The sequence below is a fragment of the Rosa chinensis genome, chromosome 3, assembly GCF_002994745.2.
Source record: "Rosa chinensis cultivar Old Blush chromosome 3, RchiOBHm-V2, whole genome shotgun sequence".
NCBI lineage: Eukaryota > Viridiplantae > Streptophyta > Magnoliopsida > Rosales > Rosaceae > Rosa > Rosa chinensis.
The window spans coordinates 25,085,074-25,104,361 of NC_037090.1; the positions used below are offsets into that span (position 1 = coordinate 25,085,074).

A 19,288-nucleotide genomic window follows, 5' to 3' on the forward strand; every position below is an offset into this window, starting at 1 on the left:
AGGCATTCACCCTCCATTCTATCATACTGTTTCTTGAAAACAGTGATTTTAGAGCTGGTCTCATTCTGAGACCTCTCTCTTAGTTTTTATAAAAGAAAATAATTGACATAAGAGCAAGTTCACCAGTTGGATCATCATGTCACCCACTATTCACTACTTTTTAATGTTAATTTCACCATCTGGGTCATGAACACAGTGTATTTCGTGACCCAGAGAATGAAAATATATACTAAAAAGCAGTGAATAGTAGGTGACCCGGTAACCTAACGGGTAAACTTGCTCTAAAAATTTTAAAAATAAAACGAAATTAACATTGACTAGGGTTTCCCAGTCAGGTCAACGCCATTAGTTAAACAAGTTAGCTATAGTGCCAGTGTTTCCAGATCCTTCTACTCCAAACCTAGAAAGATTTTCCCCCAGCTTTATTGGGCCTCAGCCCCCCCCCTCCCCTAATTCTAGAGTTCCAGACCCTTCCTCTCTCTCAAGAATTCTCCAGATTTCCTCTCTCACTCCTATTTCTTTCTCTCTCTCTCTTCCCCCAACTCCCTCTCACATCCCCATTCCCAATCCAAACCCTCAACCCCACATCTCTCTCTCTCTCAATTCAATTCAAATCAATGGCGAAGTACGGCGAGGGCGACAAGCGGTGGATCGTGGAAGACAGACCCGACGGAGCGAACGTCCACAACTGGCACTGGGCGGAGACCGATTGCCTGGGCTGGTCACGTGACCTCCTCACCAAGCTCCTCTCCAACCTCACCATCCTCGACGGCGAAGGCGACCTCTTCATCAAGACCAACAAGGTCGACAAGGTCGAAGGCGACGCCTACGTCAACATTCGCAAGGGCAAGATCATCCCCGGCTACGAAATCAGCCTCAGTCTCTCATGGGAGGGCGAGGCCAGAGACTCCGACGGCAAATCGCTGCTCAAGGTCGACGGCGCCGTCGAGATTCCCTACATCGCCGACGAGAATGCCGACGAGGACCCCGAGGTTAGGGTCTCGGTGAAGGACGAGGGCCCCATTGGGAGGAGGATTAAGGAGGCTATGGTGGCGAAGGGGAAGCCTGTGATTTTGGACAAGGTTAGGGTTTATGTGCAGAGTATGGCGCAGGGTGGGCCGGCCAAGGATGAGGCCGAGGCCAAGAAGATTGCGCCGAAGACTAATAATAATTCGACGAGTTCCGGGGCGGCGGTGAAGAAGGAGGTGGTGGTGGAGAAGAAGGAGGTGAAGAAGAAGGAGAGCAAGAAAGGGTTTAAGACGATTAGTATGACTGAGAAGTTTAGCTGCAGGGCGAGTAATTTGTATGAGATTTTGATGGATGAGAATAGATGGAAGGGGTTTACTCAGAGCAATGCTAAGATAAGTAAAGAGGTTGGAGGAGAGTTTAGTATTTTTGATGGGTCGGTGACGGGTAGGAATTTGGAGCTGCAGAATGGCAAGTTGATTGTGCAGAATTGGAGATTTGGGAGCTGGCCTGATGGGATTGAGTCGAAGGTAGAGTTATATTGTTCTTGAATTGTTTTAGATATGATATTGGTTGGTGCTGTAATCTGTGGATTGAATTTGATTTGTTTGGTTTTGCAGGTGACACTTACATTTGATGAGCCTGAACCTGGTCTAACAGTTGTCAAACTAACCCATGTGGATGTTCCTGAGGAAGACAGGTTAGTTCTCAGCTTTTGATTAGTGGTTTTCGGTATTCTTGGCTTAATTTAATTGTATGATGATTGAGATGGTTTTTGATTGAGAAGCTTACCGGTTAATGTGTTTTTATGCAGATACGGGAATGCCACTGTGGTAGAGAATACTGAGAGAGGATGGCGGGATCTTATCTTTCAGAGGATAAGGGCAGTTTTTGGTTTTGGAATTTGAGATTTATGACTAGTCTCTTCTTTTCAATTCTAGAATTTGGTTGTTTTTGGAAGCATGAATTCAGTGTTGAGTTTAGAATTCACTGTGCCTAATGCTGGTCTAATGTGTGTGCTGTCATTGATAAGCTGGGGTCAGTGTTGCTGGATTGTCATTTAAATGAATTGTCATTCCTCTCAAATTTTCAAGAACTACAAATCATCCTGGGTTTTTATAAGAAATGAAAAATATTTGGCATTTTATCATTGTTCGTACATTTATTTCCCCTTCTTTTCCTTACAATTATCAACACTGCTTTCAGCACAGCTAGATGCCTGAGTTTGTTTTTACATGCTTGGGTAGGAGCTATAGATCCCACCTTTTCGGCGGTATTTTGCAATTTTTAGTTGGGGTGTGCTCATCAGTTGTCGATTATGCTTATTATGGTAGAGGAATAAAAAAGAACTCTCAATGATAAACCCTAGTCTACTATTTGAATTGATAATACCTCTTATCTGTATGCTTATTATGCATAAACAGTATGTTAGAACACAATGCTTGGCGATTGTGGGCAGTTGAGTATGAACAATATTTTTTCCAATTACAAGTAGAATAGTACTTTCAGACTTGTGAACATCAGTTTCGAACAATTGCTTGAGAGCCTGAAGAACCTTGTAGTGGCAGTAATGTAAATGGTAGTATCAAAGTTCTGTTAATTTTAGGCTCTTGATAGGTTTTGGAAATGTATAACATACGGAGGCTTGGCTCTAGCTGAATGTTGCACATATTCTCCTCTTGGCTATGGAGTTTGTATTTTCTTTTAGGTGGGCTGTATGACAATGGTAGTTACACATGTAAACACTGCCAGCAAAAAGGATATGGAGTGTCATGAACATAGGCGCAGACATGGCAGATGAAATCAGCTATATGATTTAAAGAGATGATTGGTAGATTAGGAATTGAGAGTAAGGGATTTACTCAGATATAGGAGTTACACAAGTTCATATGGCCCAAGTCAGAGGGCTTTTGAAGTAATTGGTGAGATTACAAGGATAGGTGTTCGGTGACAAGTATTTGATGCGAATGTAAATGTTGTTGCAGGGTTGATGGCTTGGTGCCAATTTTCAATATTTTGTAGTGAACTTTCCAAATGAAGGAATATAGAAGTGTTCAGTAGCAGGTTGTATATGTGTCTAAGGTTGTGAGTCAGACGAGTGGGTGTTGTGAAGGGGAGAATGCAATCAAGTAGTGGACATTTAAGTGTTGAAGTGTTAAATCATTTGAGGTGAATTAGTGACTAGTAGTGAAAGAAATGATTGACAGGGATTTGAGCACCAGGTTATTATTAGGGGCATGTGATGTGAGGTTTTCTGTGGCAAAATTTTCAGTGTTTCAGAACTTGTTTTGGTATACATTATAAACAGATGAGTGAAGGTGGGGGTATTTCCTAATGGTGCCATGAATTCCCTTGACAAGTTAAAATGGCCTTTTCTTATTTTTCCAGTAAAAGGCATTTGAGTTGATGTTACACTGTTACTCTGGGATTTCATAGGAATCCTCCTCACCAGAAGAATATGACTGCGAATAAATGTTCAGTTTGAAGTTACAACTTTAGTTTTTGTATTTAATAATGAGACTGAGATCTACTTATCCCTCACAATTTCTTTAAAATGTCTATTAATTGAGTACGACTGAATATAGAATAACCGTTCTTGTTTTGTTTTACTGGAATGAATTTGGTGTCTATGACAGTCTTGCCACACAAATCTGGATGCTTTAATTCCGTTGTATTGACAAAATCTTGGGATGAATCTTTATGGTACTGCTTTCAAGCACACTAGCTTTCATTGCTCGTCATCCCTACTCTATTTTCTAGTTGTTTTCCTTGAACACATCGTCATTTGGTTTTCAAATTTCGGTGTTTCATTCCTTGTTAGAGGGGTTTCAGCTGGATAGTTGGAAACTGGTGAAGATAATAACCCTTCAGCATTGAGTTTGACTTGATCTAATATGTAAAATTGAGATACAGTTGGGTAAGAGGTTTAGTTCATAGGAAGAAGACTACATTTTCTATTGCTAAAACTGCAATACAAGATGTTATGATGCTCGAGTACTCCCAAGCAGATATGGTAACGCTGATCCAGTTTCAGTAGCCAATCCCTATAGGTGTAGTTGGTTTATCGAATTCAATAAAATCTCCTCAACTTTTGCTACTGTTATTACTACATGAACTGAGGGATCCAACCCAACATTCCATTAGTAAGATAAGGCTAGCACAAAACAAAGTCATTATACTTAGATAGCACAATTGGCCAACAAAATAAGCTCATTAGAAATTGAATGTTGGAGTTAAAAAAGCTTAGCAGGCAATATTGCTTTATCTGCCAAGAAACAGAAACAGGCCAATTTTTGAGCACGCAACTTTAGTTCCTCCTTACAGATACGAAACAAGATGTACTGTACCCAAAAAAAGAAGGAAAAAAAAAAAGGATGTGAAGAAATTTGGCTGTACATGTTGTTCTTTCACTATATATTATCTTGGAAAAAGAGTACAAGAATAGAGGAGTGGCCCAAAAAGGAAAAATGAAAAACAGATAACAAGACCAGAAGGGGGGAGAGAGATCAGAACAACAAAAATCATACAAATTTTTGGATCATTTCTCGCACTTCATCAATCACAAGCCATGCTTTATGACCTCCAACAACTTCTTCCTTGAACTCTCCATCTTTCCACAACTGCATTTTATTTAATAAGAAACCATTCAGAAAATTAAAATTTTCCATGGGACTACTAATCTACTATAATGAACAAAACTCAATTGTGCTGCACAAAAGGAACCCTGCCATTCTCACCTGAATGGTTGGCATTTTCTGACAACAAAGAAACAGAGGAATGTATCAGTACAACTGTGTGTAGATAGCAAACAAAACTTACTAAGCAAGTAAAATGTAAATAATGCAGGGGTGAAATTCCAGGCATACAGAGATATTTCCGCGTTTCACTAGAGTTTGAGGCACCTTGTTGACATCTACATAATAGAATTTGGCCCTGTTTTGTGCACAATTAACTGCAGTGATTAGTAATTAGTTGATCAGTACATGTAATTTTCATTTTGGTCAATGATCACAACATGTAAAGGAGTTTTTTATATGCAAATGTAATATCCCTAGATTTATGACAAGGATAACCAATGTGACAATTTGAATAGGGAGGATTACTTGGTTTCATATTCAGCAGCCAATTTCTCCAATTTGGGCTTCAAATAGATGCATTTGCGGCACCAAGCTGCCATCCTAACAAAATCGAAACAGGAAAACAATCCCATAAAATTTAGATAAACAAAAAAAAAAAAGTAGTAGGAGAGAGTGTGAGAGTATGAAAGAGACCAATCAATAACGATGGGCTGGGAGAGCTGTTGAGCATGGCTTAATATATGATCAAGGTGATCAGAGTCGTTTATAGGTTCCATCTCTACAAAAGTGGGTCTGGACTCTGGCCAAAAGGCCTCTACTTTCAAGTCTCTTCTCAATATCTTCTTGCTGTCTCTGTTTCGATGGAAGAAACCAAACCCAGAAGATTTCGGCAAAACACAACTGCCCCCTGCAGCGCTCCAAAACTGTTGTTGATGCTCCCTGCGATGAACTTCTCTACACAAAATGTGAGAATTTGCTGCCAGAACAGACATCCTCCTATTGCTCTCTCTGCAAGAAAGAATAAGAATGCTACGATGGCCTTTAATTTAGAGGAACTAAAATTTTTAGGATGATGGGTCTGATGGGTTTTGTATAAGAACCATTGTTGGTGCCCAAAAATGGTGGTGTATGTATATGTGGTTGGCTACTTGAGCTTTTGGGGTTGGAGTTGCTTTCTCGAGGGTTTTTTGTCTTCATCCTTGCAAATGGGGAGCAATGGTCTCGAAAGCTTATCCACAAGCGAAGTGTTGTAGTGGACGAGAACAGTACAAACATAGGCGGCCACACTCCCTGTGATTTTTCAGTCTTCTGGGGAGGTTATTGGGCTTACATGGTGAGCTTTTTGACTCCACCACTGCAGCCCACTATGATTCTCATTTTTCCTTATTTTTGGTTACAATCAACTAATCTCGTTCATATGCAAGGATAATTTTTTTTATATTTTTAGTAAGGCTAAATACTGGTTACTATTCTGTGGTTTTGATTCAAAATCAATTCAGTCTTTAGACTTCCAATTTCATAAAAAAAAAACCGCTTGAATTATAATTTCTCATCTAATTGGTCATTGTCATGTGTCTGTGAAATTTCTCAGCTCTAGTGGGCCCCACTTGACGAGGAAATTATCAAATTAACCCTGGAGACCTCAAGTGTTAGTTGGGACTTGGGAGCCATCTCCCATGGCCGCTTCTTCTTCCTTCTCCAAGCACCTCTCCCAATTTCATCATATAACTCTCCAAGCACCTCTCTAAGTTTTTGGGTATAACTCGAGTATCATCATCCTCATCAAGACCCAATTTCAACTTCAACCCACTTGAATTCAAACTCAAATTCGAAGTCGTATCTTTGCTAATTAAATGGGTAAATGCCGCAGGAACATTAGCCATGAAACTAGAGCAGATCTGTGCTTTCATGTTTTCTAAAATGGGAGAGAACCAGATTTGTGCCTAGAATGGGAGATGAGAACAAATTTGATGTTAGAAGTTTTAAAGCCACGAGAACATGTTCGGCAGTGACAACGACATTGCCGCCATGGGTTCTAAATTCTTATTATAGATCTTGAATTCGCCCATCAATGACGAAGCAAGTGACAAAGGATTGATTTTGACGTTCAGGGTTACTTGAGACGAAAAACATCAGAGTGGATTTGATGGAATTAATTGGTTCAATTGATTCTGATTGAATTGTTGAGGCATGAGGGGGTTTTGAAGATAGGCAAACGAGAGGAGCAGAGGAAGACTTTGGTTTTGTTATTTTGCAAAATAAATGAGATTTACTTCAGCGTAGTGAGAACGTCCACTACCTAGCTACACACACGGAATTGGGTCGTCATTCCGATCATGCACCGTCCGACTAGTGTAGCTAACCCTCCGGAGGTTAAGGGGATCGAACCCAAGGAAGTTAGTGTCACCCTTCGCTCTCAAGCCATCAACATCTCCCACAGTTTGGTTAGTACAAATTGCATTTTAACATTAACCAAGCCATACAACTTAACATGCATCATTTGAATAACAACATAATATAAGAAAACCACTAATCGAGGAGAATCCCGAATCCCCTGCCTGGATTTCAAAGTGGTTCACTTCACGTTGTCCGGAATTCATGAACCTTCCGTTCCTCAGGTAACTGGAGTCCTAGATTCCGACACAAGTAATATTAATAACTTTCCTTTAGAAAATAAAGACGCAAATCTCGTCGATATAGTTGTCTGACCAGTTTCCCTACTTTGACTAGGATTTGACCAACCATGACTAACAACCTTTTCTTTCGACACAATACACTTTAGGTACGGTCGATTTCATTGGTCGAAATTTATCAATCACATATAACATTTTCGACTAACAAGACGATTCCCAAATTCAACACAATTACACTTTCTCATTAGGTGCACCCCGAAAATAATTAAGGGCACCCAACTCCATTTTACTTTTCACTTCAACCAAGTTTTAATTTTCTTAACCTCTTGGTACAAAGCTTGTCATCAACTTAACTATGAAATTCCACCAAAACTTGCTTTACCCATCAACAGCTCCAATCACACCAAGCATGTAAAAAAGTACTTACTTGTCATCCAAAAAATTAGTTACTTGTGACGCCAACATTAGTTGTCGGGGTGGTATGATGACAATTTCATTTGGAAACATGACTCTAGATCTCAACATTTTCAGTATAAGCAAGCAGCCACTAGAGAATGACAGAGTTGGTGAGGTCAATTTGATTGACAACTTAGTGACAAACACTTTGCACTAGTCTAGAATTAAGGACCCCTTAGAGGTATGTCTCGCTCACTATGGTATTGATTTTGATTTTGAAAAATCTATTCAAGAGGTCAATGATTTGTTAGATTATGTCCCTCTTATACATATTGCCACTTGGAAATTGAAGGTAGAACCACTTCCTTTGTCTTCATCCCCTCCAATTCAGCCTCCAAAGTTGGACTTGAAACAACTACCTGATACTCTCAAGTATGTTTTTTTAGGTCCATCTGAGTCATTGCCTATCATCATTGCTTCTGATTTGAGTATTACTCAAGAAGAAAAATTGTTGAAGATTCTTAGGGAGCATAAGGAAGCCACAGGATGGTCGATAGCACATATTAAAGATATTTCTCCTTCTGTAGTCATGCATATGATTCACCTTGAAGACAATGCATATTAAAGATATTTCTCCTTCTGTAGTCATGCATATGATTCACCTTGAAGACAATGCTAAGACTTTGCATGAAGCACAAAGACGTCTGAATCCTGCCATGAACAAAGTAGTTAGAGCTGAAGTGTTGAAGCTTTTGGATGTTGGTATCATTTACCCAATTTCTGATAGTCAATGGGTAGTCCTCTTTAGGTTGTCCCAATGAAGTCTGGCATCACAGTAGTTAAGAACGATGACAATCAGTTAATTCCTACAAGAATCCAATCTGGTTGGCGTGTGACTACAGTAAGTTAAATGTCGTCACGAGGAAAGATCATTTTCCTCTTCCTTTCATTGATCAAATGTTGGAAAGGTTAGCCGGTCATGCGTACTACTGTTCTTAGATGGTTATAACCAAATCCCCATTACACCTGAGAATCAAGAGAAAACCACTTTTACTTGTCCATTTGGAACCTTTGTCTATCGTCGCATGCCTTTTGGGTTATGCAATGCACCTGCTACTTTTCAGAGGTGTATGGTCTCTATCTTTTCTGATATGATAGAGCATGTGATGCTCTGGAAATTTGAATTTATTTTCCGAGGATTTTCCAAAATTTAATGTAGTATTATCGTACAGTTTCGTGGTTGGTGGAAGAAGCGGAAGTGTTTCGAACGAATTGTTATTCGAAAAGTATGGTTTTAGGAGGGGTACAAATGTTGACTTTTTATACGTTGGGTTTCTCCATAAAGTTCCTTCACAAAAGTCGTAGAGCGCATCGATACGAGTTCGTGGACATATGGAACGTGGAAATCGGAGTTCGTATGATAAAGTTATGAGCGATTGAAATTTGGGAAATTTTCTATAAATATGAGAAAATTCTGGATTTTTCATAAAATCCCAAAAATTTCCTTTTTCTCAATTTCCTCCCCAGATTTCTCTCTGTTCTATCTCCTTAGCCCCCGCGCGACCATACCCAAACCCGGTGACCCAACCTGAGTTTTCCGGCCGTTCCCGACGTCCGCTGGCGACGAGACCAACGCAGAACGTTTAGCCGCCACCTCGCCGTCCTCCCTCTGGTGCTCGAAGGCGACGGCAACCACCGAAAAGTGGAGATCAGAGCAGCTACAATCACAGAAATCGGATCAGGCCAGATTTTCCCAGTTTCCGGCGACGTCTCGGCCGATCCTTCTCGGTTTTGGAATCTCCTCCTCCTCTTGATCATCCTCATACCCGCTTTGAAGGATGATTTTTCATGCGAGTGAAAGATCAAGGTTTGAAAATCAACGGTACACAACGAATCTGGAGCTTGATCATACGGCAAAGATTGATCGATCTTGTAAGCGTGATCTAGGACGATCTAGGCTTAGCTCCAGGTATGAAAGTTTCTCTACTCTTTATGATAAACATTTTTGGATGGCTTGATTGTTGTGATTTTGAGTTTGGTTCGGCGGCGGTGCACCACCGCTTGTGGCGGCGTTCTGGCCATGTAAGGGACAGTTTCTGGTTTTATATATCATCTACTCGTCGATACGAGCATTTTGATATATAATACATAATTTTTGGTGATCGAATGAATATGTTATGATTGTTACATTTTCGAACCGTTCGATTATTCGATCCGTGAGGATTCGAGCGTTCGATCGACTTGTGGTTTTGGCATATCGATCGTAGTAGCATTCTGAAGACTTTGGGTGGTCTCGGATGAGGTTTCGTCTCGATTGGCATTACTTTCAGGATTGTTGTTCGAGTAGAGGATTCGAACTTTAATCGCTTGGTGATTAAGTGTTTCTCAAGGTGATTTGGACGAGTTGTTGGTGAGAGTATAGTTCGGTTCTGTATAAAAGACGCAGCAAGATTCTGAGGTGAGTAATCTCACAATGTTCATTTACGAATGGAGTTACCTTTATTGTTTTGAGAGTTATTTAGTTAATTGCAAATTATAGTTGGTATTAGTGGCATTCCTGAGTGAATGACCATGTGTGTGTGTGTGTCTATATATATATATATACATTTACGTGAAATATGTATATTATTATGGGTTGATGGGTGATTTAAGCAATAGGTATTAATGGGTTTCATTCTATTGTTTTGAGGCTTGACTTTTCGGGAAACATTGTTTTAGGAATTGGGAATTTCTATTAGTTGAAAAGTGTCAAGATTTGGTGTGAGTTGCTTTAATGAGATTTGAATGTTTTGATCTAACGACTGGGGGTCGGAAGATCTGAGAGTCACAAGTAGTGATTTCTCCTTTTGATTTGGTTTAACATTTTGGGCCCAGAGCGACTTGCTTAATGTTTTGATCTGACGATCGAAGGTCACAAGGGTGACATCTCCTTTTGAGAGTCGAGTAACTTTTGGTCTTGAGTGACCACTTTGAAATGTTTTAATCTGATGGCCGGGGAGGTCTGAGGATTCGGGGTTGCTGGGAGTGACCTCAGGCATATATGTCGGGACTTCACGCCTTTGGCCGGGTGAGTGGATACAATTAGTTAGAGCTGTAGTCTGTTGCCATTGTACATCATGGGGGGTAGTGGAGAGCTATTTGATGCTCATGAGTACGTGTTTTAAAAATGAGTGTAGGGGATTCTTTCTTTTAAATGTTCAAGGAGGACTTGTGTATCATATTTAATTATCAGAGTTTTAATTATTATGATTTTGTCACGGGGTGACTTTTGTTGATTTGAGAACGTGTTTTAAAATGGGAATTTTGGGGATTCTTTCTCTTAAATGTCCGGGGTGGACTTGTGTATCATATTTATATTGTCAGAGTTCAATTTATATGATTTTGTCACGGTGTGATTTTTGTTGTGTTCTTTGGGGGAAAAGCATATTTGAATTGTCAGAGTTTCAATTAATATGATTTTTTTTATCACGGGGTGATTTGTGTTGTTTTCTTTTGGGAAAAGAATGGGTTGTTTTGGGAAAACAGGGTATGAGTTCATTTTTCACGAGCTGATGGGTTTTCCTCGTTGGGTGAGTTGTGCATGTGTGTTTGAGTTACTTATACAAGCTTTGATAAGCTTACTGGGTTTGTTGTGTGGCAATCCGGTGCACTATTCAATGGTGTAGGGGTTAATTCTGCAGGTCAGGGTAATCGTGGCTAAAACTGAGGTAGCGTGCTAGCATCTTTACTGTAGGAAGCTAGTTTTGTGTGACTTCACCATTATTAAGACTTCCGCTTGTAGTAAGATCTGATAAGCATTTACTTATTATTTTATTGTGACAATTTAATTTGTAAATTTGTGTAATATTTGACTAGGGTAAATTCCTTCTATGGTACCTGAGGTATTGCTACTTGGACAGTTTGATACCTGATGTATTAAAGGGGACAGTTTGGTACTTGAAGTTAGACTCCGTTTGACACTTTGGTACTTCTGTTAATTTTTCTGTTAAATGTAAGGATAAAATTGACATTTAGAATATATGTATAAAAATATAATAAAAAAACATGAGTTTGTGGGTTGATTAACTTGATTTTCTTCATAATTTTATAGGTATGAATTAATGCTTATGAGTTATGTTGAACGTGAAATATTCGAATTTTATGTTTAAGAAATATAGTAATCATATAGTGAACACCCATGAGAGTACTCCATTGAAACTAGTCGCGTACAACTAAATTTTTTTAAGGGTGCGGCTATTGCCACCCTACCATTTTCTTTGTTCACCCTACAAATATTTGAATTATTGAAAGACTATATTACCCAAATGCAAAATGACTAATAAGTACACTAATTTTCTAAAATTTAAATCTTTAAGGAAAACTAAATACATAACTAATTAAATACAAAATTCTGATAACGTTAATCTTCACCTTCTCCATCCAAATTTCAATTTATTACAATTTTCTTTTTTATCTTTTTGTTGCGTCCTCATCGTTAATTTGTTATTCAATTCACAAAACCATTAGTATTAACTTCATCAAAATCTTTATAATACTTTTAGAAACACCGAAAGTAAAAAATTTAAAACACGAAAAAAAATCAATATTTTTTTCATTGCTCATAGTAGCACTTACTAATTTTTTAATATGGATTGAAATAAACGAACATTGAAACTGAATGGAAAAAATAAAAAAATAGAAGTAAATCAAATTATGATTTTATAAGGAAATTTTAATATATTTTAGGACGTCTTTTTAATTGATATAAATTAAATGAGAAATTTTCGTTAAACAAAATTTTTTTTATATGATGGAGGGTATTCTTAGAAAGAGAAATGGGTTGGATAAGTAAATCTAATAATTGTAATTAAATTGTAGGGTGTAATGAGCAAGTAGGGTGAACAAAGAAAATTGTAGGGTGGCAATAGCCTCACCCTTTTTTTAAACATAAAATTCAATTATGTCAACTTTAACATAACCCAAAAGTATTAATTCATTTTCATTTTCTCCTAAATGACCCAAAAAATGATGAAGACCTAAAATAATACCAAATAATATCATCGCATTTTGTTTATGAAGAGGAGGAAAAATCCAAGTTTTGGAGGAAAAATCAGTGGATTCATAGAGAATAGTACAAAAAAAATATCTGATTATTATATTTCTTTAACATAAAATTTGAATATTTCACCTTCAACATAACTCATAAACATTAATTCATACCTATAAAATTATGAAGAACGGCAATCAACCCACAAACTCATGTTTTTTTTATTATGTTTTTATATATATATATTCTAAATGTCAATATTATCCCTATATTTAACAGAAAAATTAACAGAAGTACCAAAGTGTCAAACAGAGTCTAACTTCAGGTACCAAACTGTCCCCTTTAATACATCGGGTGTTAAACTGTCCAAGTAGCAATACCTCAGGTACCATAGGAGGAATTTACCCTATTTGACTATGCGGAGCGAGTCTGTATTGACATAGTAGGTTCAGGGCATCAATATGTACTTGGTTTAAAAAGGAAAAAAATTTTCAGGTATTTTGTATTGATGGCTGGACCATCACACATGTATAATTATGGAATTATATATCGATTTTTATTTATGTTTAAAAATCGGGGCGTGACAGAGCACTTCCTTGAAATATTCATAGATGATTTCTCAGTGTCTGGATCTTCATTTGATGAGTGTTTACACCATCTTTCCCTTGTCTTAGTTCGTTGTAAGAAGAAGAATCTTATTCGGAATTGGGAGAAATGTCATTTTATGGTCAAAAAAGAAATCATCTTAGGGCATGTGATTTCTTCCAACAATATAGAGGTTGATAAGGCCAAAGTCGATTTGATTTCCAATCTTCCATCCCCCAAGAACTGTTAATTGAGGAGATTCGGTCATTCCTAGGCCATGCTAGATTTTACCATAGGTTCATCAAAGACTTCAGTAAAATGTCACGTCCTTTATGCAGTTTACTTGCCAAAGATGCTCCATTTGTTTCAATGATGCATGCTTACATGCTTTTGAAAATCTTAAGTCGCTTTTGACTTCAGCACCCATCATTCAACCTCTTGATTGGAGTGTCCCTTTTGAAATCATGTGTGTATGCATCTGATTATGCCATAGGTGTTGTCTTAGAACAGTGGATTGATAGACTTCCCCATGTCATTTACTACTCTTGCAAGACTCTCACTGATGCACAACTCAATTACTCCAGCACTGAAAAGAAGTTATTGGCGGTTGTTTTTGCATTAGACAAGTTTAAGTCTTATCTCTTAGGATCTAAGGTCATTGTTTTTTCGGATCATGCTGCATTGAAGTATCTTTTGTCTAAAAAAGATGTTAAACCTCGTCTTATCCGTTGGGTTCTGTTGCTACAAGAGTTTGACTTTGAGATCAAAGATAAAAAAGGTTCTGAGAATGTTGTAGCGGTGTCTAGATTAATTGTTGAGTCTAGTGAGGATTCTTTCCCAATCTCTGAGGCTTTCCCTGATGAACAACTTATGCATGTTTCTCATTTGCCATAGTATGCCGATATCATGAATTATCTTGTAACTAGTGAGTTGTCGTCTCATTAGAGCAAACATGATAAGTCAAAGTTCTTAGCCTTGGTGATATACTTCTCTTGGGATGATCCTTACTTGTTTAAATATTGTCCCGATCAAATAATTTGGATGTGTTCCCGATAGTGACCAAACCAATATAATCTATCCTTTTGTTATGATCATGCATGTGGTGGCCATTTCAGTTTCAAAAAGACTACGGCTTAGTTTGGCATTGCTTTCTAGGGTGCTTTTGGGGCTGCTTCTGCTTTTGGACCAAGAGCATGGCATTTGGTAAAATATCTGAAAGCTGCTTTTGGTTGAAATGGCTTCTCTGTAAAGCTGAATTTGGGAAGCTACAATTTGTAGCTTTGAGAAGCTGCTTTGGGAAAACACAGAGGAGCAACAGTGCATAGTTTAATGAAATTGACTTCCTGCCAATTCTGTCAATTACATCGAAACAACAGAACCCTATCTTTCCTCCATCTCTTTGCCGTCATTATCATTATCATCCCACATCTCCTCCTTCCTCTTCTTCAATTCGTGGATTCTCGCCGGCCTCGCCTCCTTCAATTCGTGGGTTCCATCTCTTTGCCATCATTATCATTATTATTCCACAGCTCCTCCTTCCTCTTCTTCAATTCGTGGATTCTCGCTACAATTTGGGTCTTCTGGGTTATGCTTCTTCTCTGAAGATAATCTATCAAACGAAACCCAATTCCTCTGATTCCTCCATAGCTGCACAAAAAGGAGTAAGGTATGTGAGCTTCACTCGGTCAGATTTCCAGAACCCAAAGTTTGCTTGACTGCTTCTCTTTACTTTTTATTTCGAGAAATTGATCAGATTTCATTGAATTGTTATATAGGAGAATTCTTGTACATCTCAACATTGCATAATTCGATCCTCATCAAACTTCTCCTCCTTATCTCTCTGCTGTCACTAAACGGTTCAATCTTACTCTCTTTACCTTACTCTTTCAGATTCAGTCTTTTTTTTATTCGTACCCATGTAATTGGTATTCTTCTGTGAGTTTGGTTTGTGCTTTTAAGATAGATTGAAGCTTGTGTCTTGCTTAATTTGGGATACAAAGCTGAAAGTTTTAATTTTTGGGAAGTATAATTGTCCTGCTTAAGATAGAGATTAGAATGAGGAGAAATTTAATTTTGGTGGATGAACTCTGTTATTCTTATTGTTGATTCTACCTGAATTATCAGGTGGGTTTGATTTGGTTTACTTAACTATGAATAATGGCTATTGGGATGTGAAGCTTTGACAGTTGAAGCTTTCTGGGTTTCTTAAAAAACGGTGGGGAAGATACTTTTCTACTTCTTGTTTGCCATGTGCGTATGTCATGATATCACATTAGTTAACGTTCTAATTGAAAATCTTCCTAGGTTAAATAATGCAAGTCTGCAGCCCTCCCCATTATTTGTATACATGTCTTAGAAACTCAGTTCATATGTTAATTGGAAGTAGGTGAACCTCATAATTAAATGATAGCTAGGTGTTGAAGCGGGACGATGTGTTCATGCTTGGAATGAAGCCATTTGTTTGTATTCGTCATTTGCCCTTTTTTCATTGCTTTTGAGACTGCTGTATTCTCATGTTTGGAATTGGGGTTTGAAAGTTTCAATTGAAAAAAGAATCCAGTGGTAGGTAGATTTTGGTTTAACTTAGTTGAGGGATGGAAAAAGCTCTTTGAGGAGCCCAAACTAAGCCTTAGTACTGCTGTAAGTTACTAATTTTGATACACATAGCCTAAAGAGTCAAGTTTTTGTTACAATTAAGAGTCGAGATTTATGTTAATTTGCAGAAATTTGGAGACCAACTTCACTGGTTTAGTTCCATCAAGACTCATTGAGAGAAGGAACAGCAGCTCACTACTGTTAAGGTGTGCTTTTATACATATGAAACCATAAACCTTCAATTTGTCCATCAATCACTTCAAAACCATGTCACAACTTATCTTAGTATAGAGATGCCACAAACTCTTCATTTCTATTATCGCTTTTGTTTATTTGTGTGAAACACAAAATGTTCAGATATTTCCATTGAAACTGGATTACATGCATCCGTGTATTACATAGGCATTTATATTTTTAAGAACATGCAATAACTGGACAATTAATAATTGACATCATCCTTTTGATGTCAGTTTGTGTAAAAATCCATATCTATCCATACCAGTTTCTTGCAAGAAGAAGAAGAAGAAGAAGCACAATGTTGTCCTAGTGGTAGTGCCAATTCTTGTAATTGTCATCCTTTTATTGACTATAGGAGCTGTCTTATTGGGCCTTAAAGTGAAAAGAAAACCTGGTAAGACTTCCAAATATCCATTGAAGTTTTTGTTTCCCTTTTGTTGCCATTAGGCTTAAGACTCCACTTATAGATGTTTTTCTTTATCAGAAGAGAAAATCAAAAGGGCTTCATGAATGTAGCTCATTAAACTTGTAATAATGATCTTAGGAGACCTCATACATAATTGTATAAATAAAGCAATCTGAATTGCTATGGCAACTGTAACGATCCCTTTTGTGTGTAGAGATCGAGAATTCTATTTAGAGCTGGTCATTGGAGTCAAAGGATCAACGCTTTACATACTCAGAGCTTGTGAAGATTATTAATAATTTTGCATCAATCATAGGAAGAGATGGATTCGGCAGTTACCATAGTTGTCGTGGATGCAGCATGAGGTTAACACTGAAACGTAAAAACTAATTAAGTCGATCATCATCAGTTACCATAGTTGAAATGTCATTTTGCAGGGTTGGATTATCTACATAATGGTTGCAAGCCACCTATAGTCCATAGAGATCTGAAGGCTTCCAATATCTTGTTAAATGAAAAGTTGCAAGCCAAGATAGCTTATTTTGGTCTTTCTAAAGTTCTTGCAACTGAAAGTGCCACTCATATATCAACTGATGCCAAAGGAACATTCGGGTACCTTGATGCTGAGTAAGTACTAAATTGCCAAAAAGAAGTTTTCTACATATCATGTTTTCCAAACTTCCGAGATTGTTTTTGGATCACATTTACGGTCTAAGCATTTCATATTGCGTTCTGAAACCTGTACTTACACATATTCCTTGCAAAAAACCCATTTTATATATCCATGGAATTGTTCTGTTATTAGACCTTGACATTTTTTTTCCGTCATTCTGGCCCGCCAGATATTGCAATATAGGACAGCTCAACAGAAAGAGTGATGTATATAGCTTTGGGATTGTGTTGCTAGAGCTAATAACCGGTAGAGCAGCCATAATAAGAGATGTAGAACCTTTTCCTATTCACATATGTCAATGGGTGACTCCTATATATGAGAACATGGAAATTGAAAAGATAGTTGATTCAAGAATACAGGGTACCTACAACAATTTTTCTGCTCAGAAAGCTATAGAAATTGCCATGGCATGTGTGCGTTCATCAGCAATCCAAAGGCCAGAAATAAGCTCTGTATATGTTGAATTGAAGGGATGTTTGGAAATTGAGATGACTTCTGATCAAGTAACAACAGTTACAGAGATCGATGAGAGCGATGATGATACAAATTCGAGTAGTTCAGTTCTTGTCACCTGACACGTCGAGTCTCAAACATTTAGTAATGCTTAATTTCTACATAATGCATGCTCTGATGCTAAATTAAGTCCGTAGATTTTCTGATTTTATTTTTGTAAACTAGGATCATTCTCTATTTATTTGTATTAATCTTTCGCAGGTGCCATACTAAGCTTTAATATACCACTTCAATTTAATCAGATGTCGTCACTGTTAGAGGATAAGTTCGTGGATATGTATATTTGTACTTTGTTGTAGAATAAGAGAATTTGAGAGATGAAGCTTATAGTCAAACATCTCTTTTGTGCATTGTTCTATAGTTTTGCTATTATACTTCTAGTTCATGCACAATTTGAACAATCAGGTATTTTTTGATTGATTATCTAAAACTTGAAATATTGAACTTGATGATTAATGTTAGCCAACTGTTTGAATAAATGCTTTCTATGTGATGATCGAATCAAGCTTCATTAGCTTGGACTGTGGGCTACCAGCAAATTCAAGCTACTCTGACCCCATAAACCAGATTTACTACATGTCAGATGAACCCTTCATTGATACTGGTGTAACTGTGTAAGTGAAGTAGTAAACGCATAGCGCCTGAATGTGAAGCTGTCCATCATAAGCAAATAACTCATGTCCAAAGCTTTCCTCAATGGATCAGGAACTGTTACATAGTGGGCATTACAAGTGGTACAAAGTATTTGATTAGAGCAACTTTTGTGTATGGGAATTATGATGGCCTTAATCAATTGCCAAAGTTTGATCTGCACTTGGGACCTAATTTCTGGGATTCAGGGACAGTTGATGGCGTATCCTTGAAATGGAGTATGGAAAAAGAAATGGAGTATTTTACGTGATATGCCACATTTTCCCTATGAAAAACAAGTGAAGATAGTTATTGCTATTATAGCTCTTCATAATTACATAAGAAGATATGCTCAACGAGATATTGATTTTGATGAAAGTGGAAATTACTCAAGTGAAGAGATGGAGGATAATAAACATGATGGAGATGGTCCAGGAAGACAAGAAATGGAGGTGTTAAGAAATGCAATTGCACAAAGTCTAATGAATGCATCTATTTAGCATTTAGTTGCAAATTTCAAGTGACTTTAATATATTTTGTGTAATGGTTCCTGTTGAACTATGTCGGAAAATTAATCCAAATATTGTAGATGAGATTTTGTGTACTAGTAAAACATAATATGCATATTGAAGGGTTTAAAGTAAATCTTTTATTCAGTCCAACCAAGGGTACAAGAATAATACATGAGAATTTTTTTTAATTTGGTATGGTTACATAATCAAAAAACAAAATTAAGTATTTTAGTAGCATATCTTAGCATGTATGACCATTTTGATAATTATACCCATCCAAAACACTTTTTCCTTGTAACTTACCAAACACCTAGAAATTGCTTTTGGACCTCACATCACTTTTAAAAATAGTTTACCAAACACCTCAGCTGCTTCTCCTCACAGCAAGTTCGGAAGTGTTTCTCCTCATAGCACAACAATCCCAAACTAAGCCTACTTCTAAGATCCTTCAATGTGGATTCTACTAGCCGTCTATCATCCGCGATACACGAGTATTGCAAAGCTTGTGAGTGATGTCAAAAGTTAGGAAGCCTTTCTA

At 37.6% G+C, this 19,288-nt stretch overlaps 2 protein-coding genes and 1 long non-coding RNA gene across 4 annotated transcripts; 2 read left to right on the plus strand and 1 right to left on the minus strand.

Moving 5' to 3' along the window:
* Nucleotides 1–536: 536 nt before the first annotated feature.
* On the plus strand, nt 537–2,125 carry LOC112194797 (activator of 90 kDa heat shock protein ATPase homolog). The gene is made up of 3 exons (XM_024335027.2): nt 537–1,496; nt 1,587–1,666; nt 1,781–2,125. Exons 1-3 carry the CDS (start codon nt 618–620, stop codon nt 1,872–1,874), a joined length of 1,053 nt encoding a protein of 350 aa, XP_024190795.1. The 5' UTR covers nt 537–617; the 3' UTR covers nt 1,875–2,125.
* Nucleotides 2,126–4,226: 2,101 nt separating this feature from the next.
* LOC112194799 (thioredoxin-like 3-1, chloroplastic) lies at nt 4,227–5,758 on the minus strand. Its single transcript, XM_024335030.2, has 5 exons — nt 5,238–5,758; nt 5,070–5,144; nt 4,833–4,899; nt 4,704–4,721; nt 4,227–4,586 (listed from the first exon to the last, which is right to left on the minus strand). The coding sequence occupies exons 1-5, from the start codon at nt 5,534–5,536 to the stop codon at nt 4,488–4,490; spliced, it is 558 nt and encodes a 185-aa protein (XP_024190798.1). The 5' UTR covers nt 5,537–5,758; the 3' UTR covers nt 4,227–4,487.
* Nucleotides 5,759–14,458: 8,700 nt separating this feature from the next.
* Nucleotides 14,459–17,959, plus strand: LOC121052372. 2 transcript variants are annotated; one of them, XR_005808844.1, is made up of 7 exons: nt 14,459–14,850; nt 14,960–15,040; nt 15,908–15,985; nt 16,250–16,410; nt 16,637–16,787; nt 16,860–17,049; nt 17,265–17,959. It is a non-coding gene; the product is annotated as an uncharacterized LOC121052372 (long non-coding RNA). The 2 variants fall into 2 exon arrangements; XR_005808845.1 differs by lacking the exon at nt 16,250–16,410 and having other exon boundaries at nt 17,265–17,958.
* Nucleotides 17,960–19,288: the final 1,329 nt, after the last annotated feature.

Excerpts from the sequence above, each read along its gene's own strand:
- LOC112194797 (XM_024335027.2), top strand. The coding sequence starts at position 618 with ATGGCGAAGTACGGCGAGGGCGACAAGCGGTGGATCGTGGAAGACAGA. Across the intron at positions 1,497-1,586 it reads CTGATGGGATTGAGTCGAAG|GTGACACTTACATTTGATGA; the intron begins GTAGAGTTATAT and ends TTGGTTTTGCAG. Across the intron at positions 1,667-1,780 it reads GATGTTCCTGAGGAAGACAG|ATACGGGAATGCCACTGTGG; the intron begins GTTAGTTCTCAG and ends GTTTTTATGCAG.
- LOC112194799 (XM_024335030.2), bottom strand. The coding sequence starts at position 5,536 with ATGTCTGTTCTGGCAGCAAATTCTCACATTTTGTGTAGAGAAGTTCAT. Across the intron at positions 5,145-5,237 it reads CAGCCCATCGTTATTGATTG|GATGGCAGCTTGGTGCCGCA; the intron begins GTCTCTTTCATA and ends CGATTTTGTTAG. Across the intron at positions 4,900-5,069 it reads GCTGCTGAATATGAAACCAA|GGCCAAATTCTATTATGTAG; the intron begins GTAATCCTCCCT and ends TGCACAAAACAG.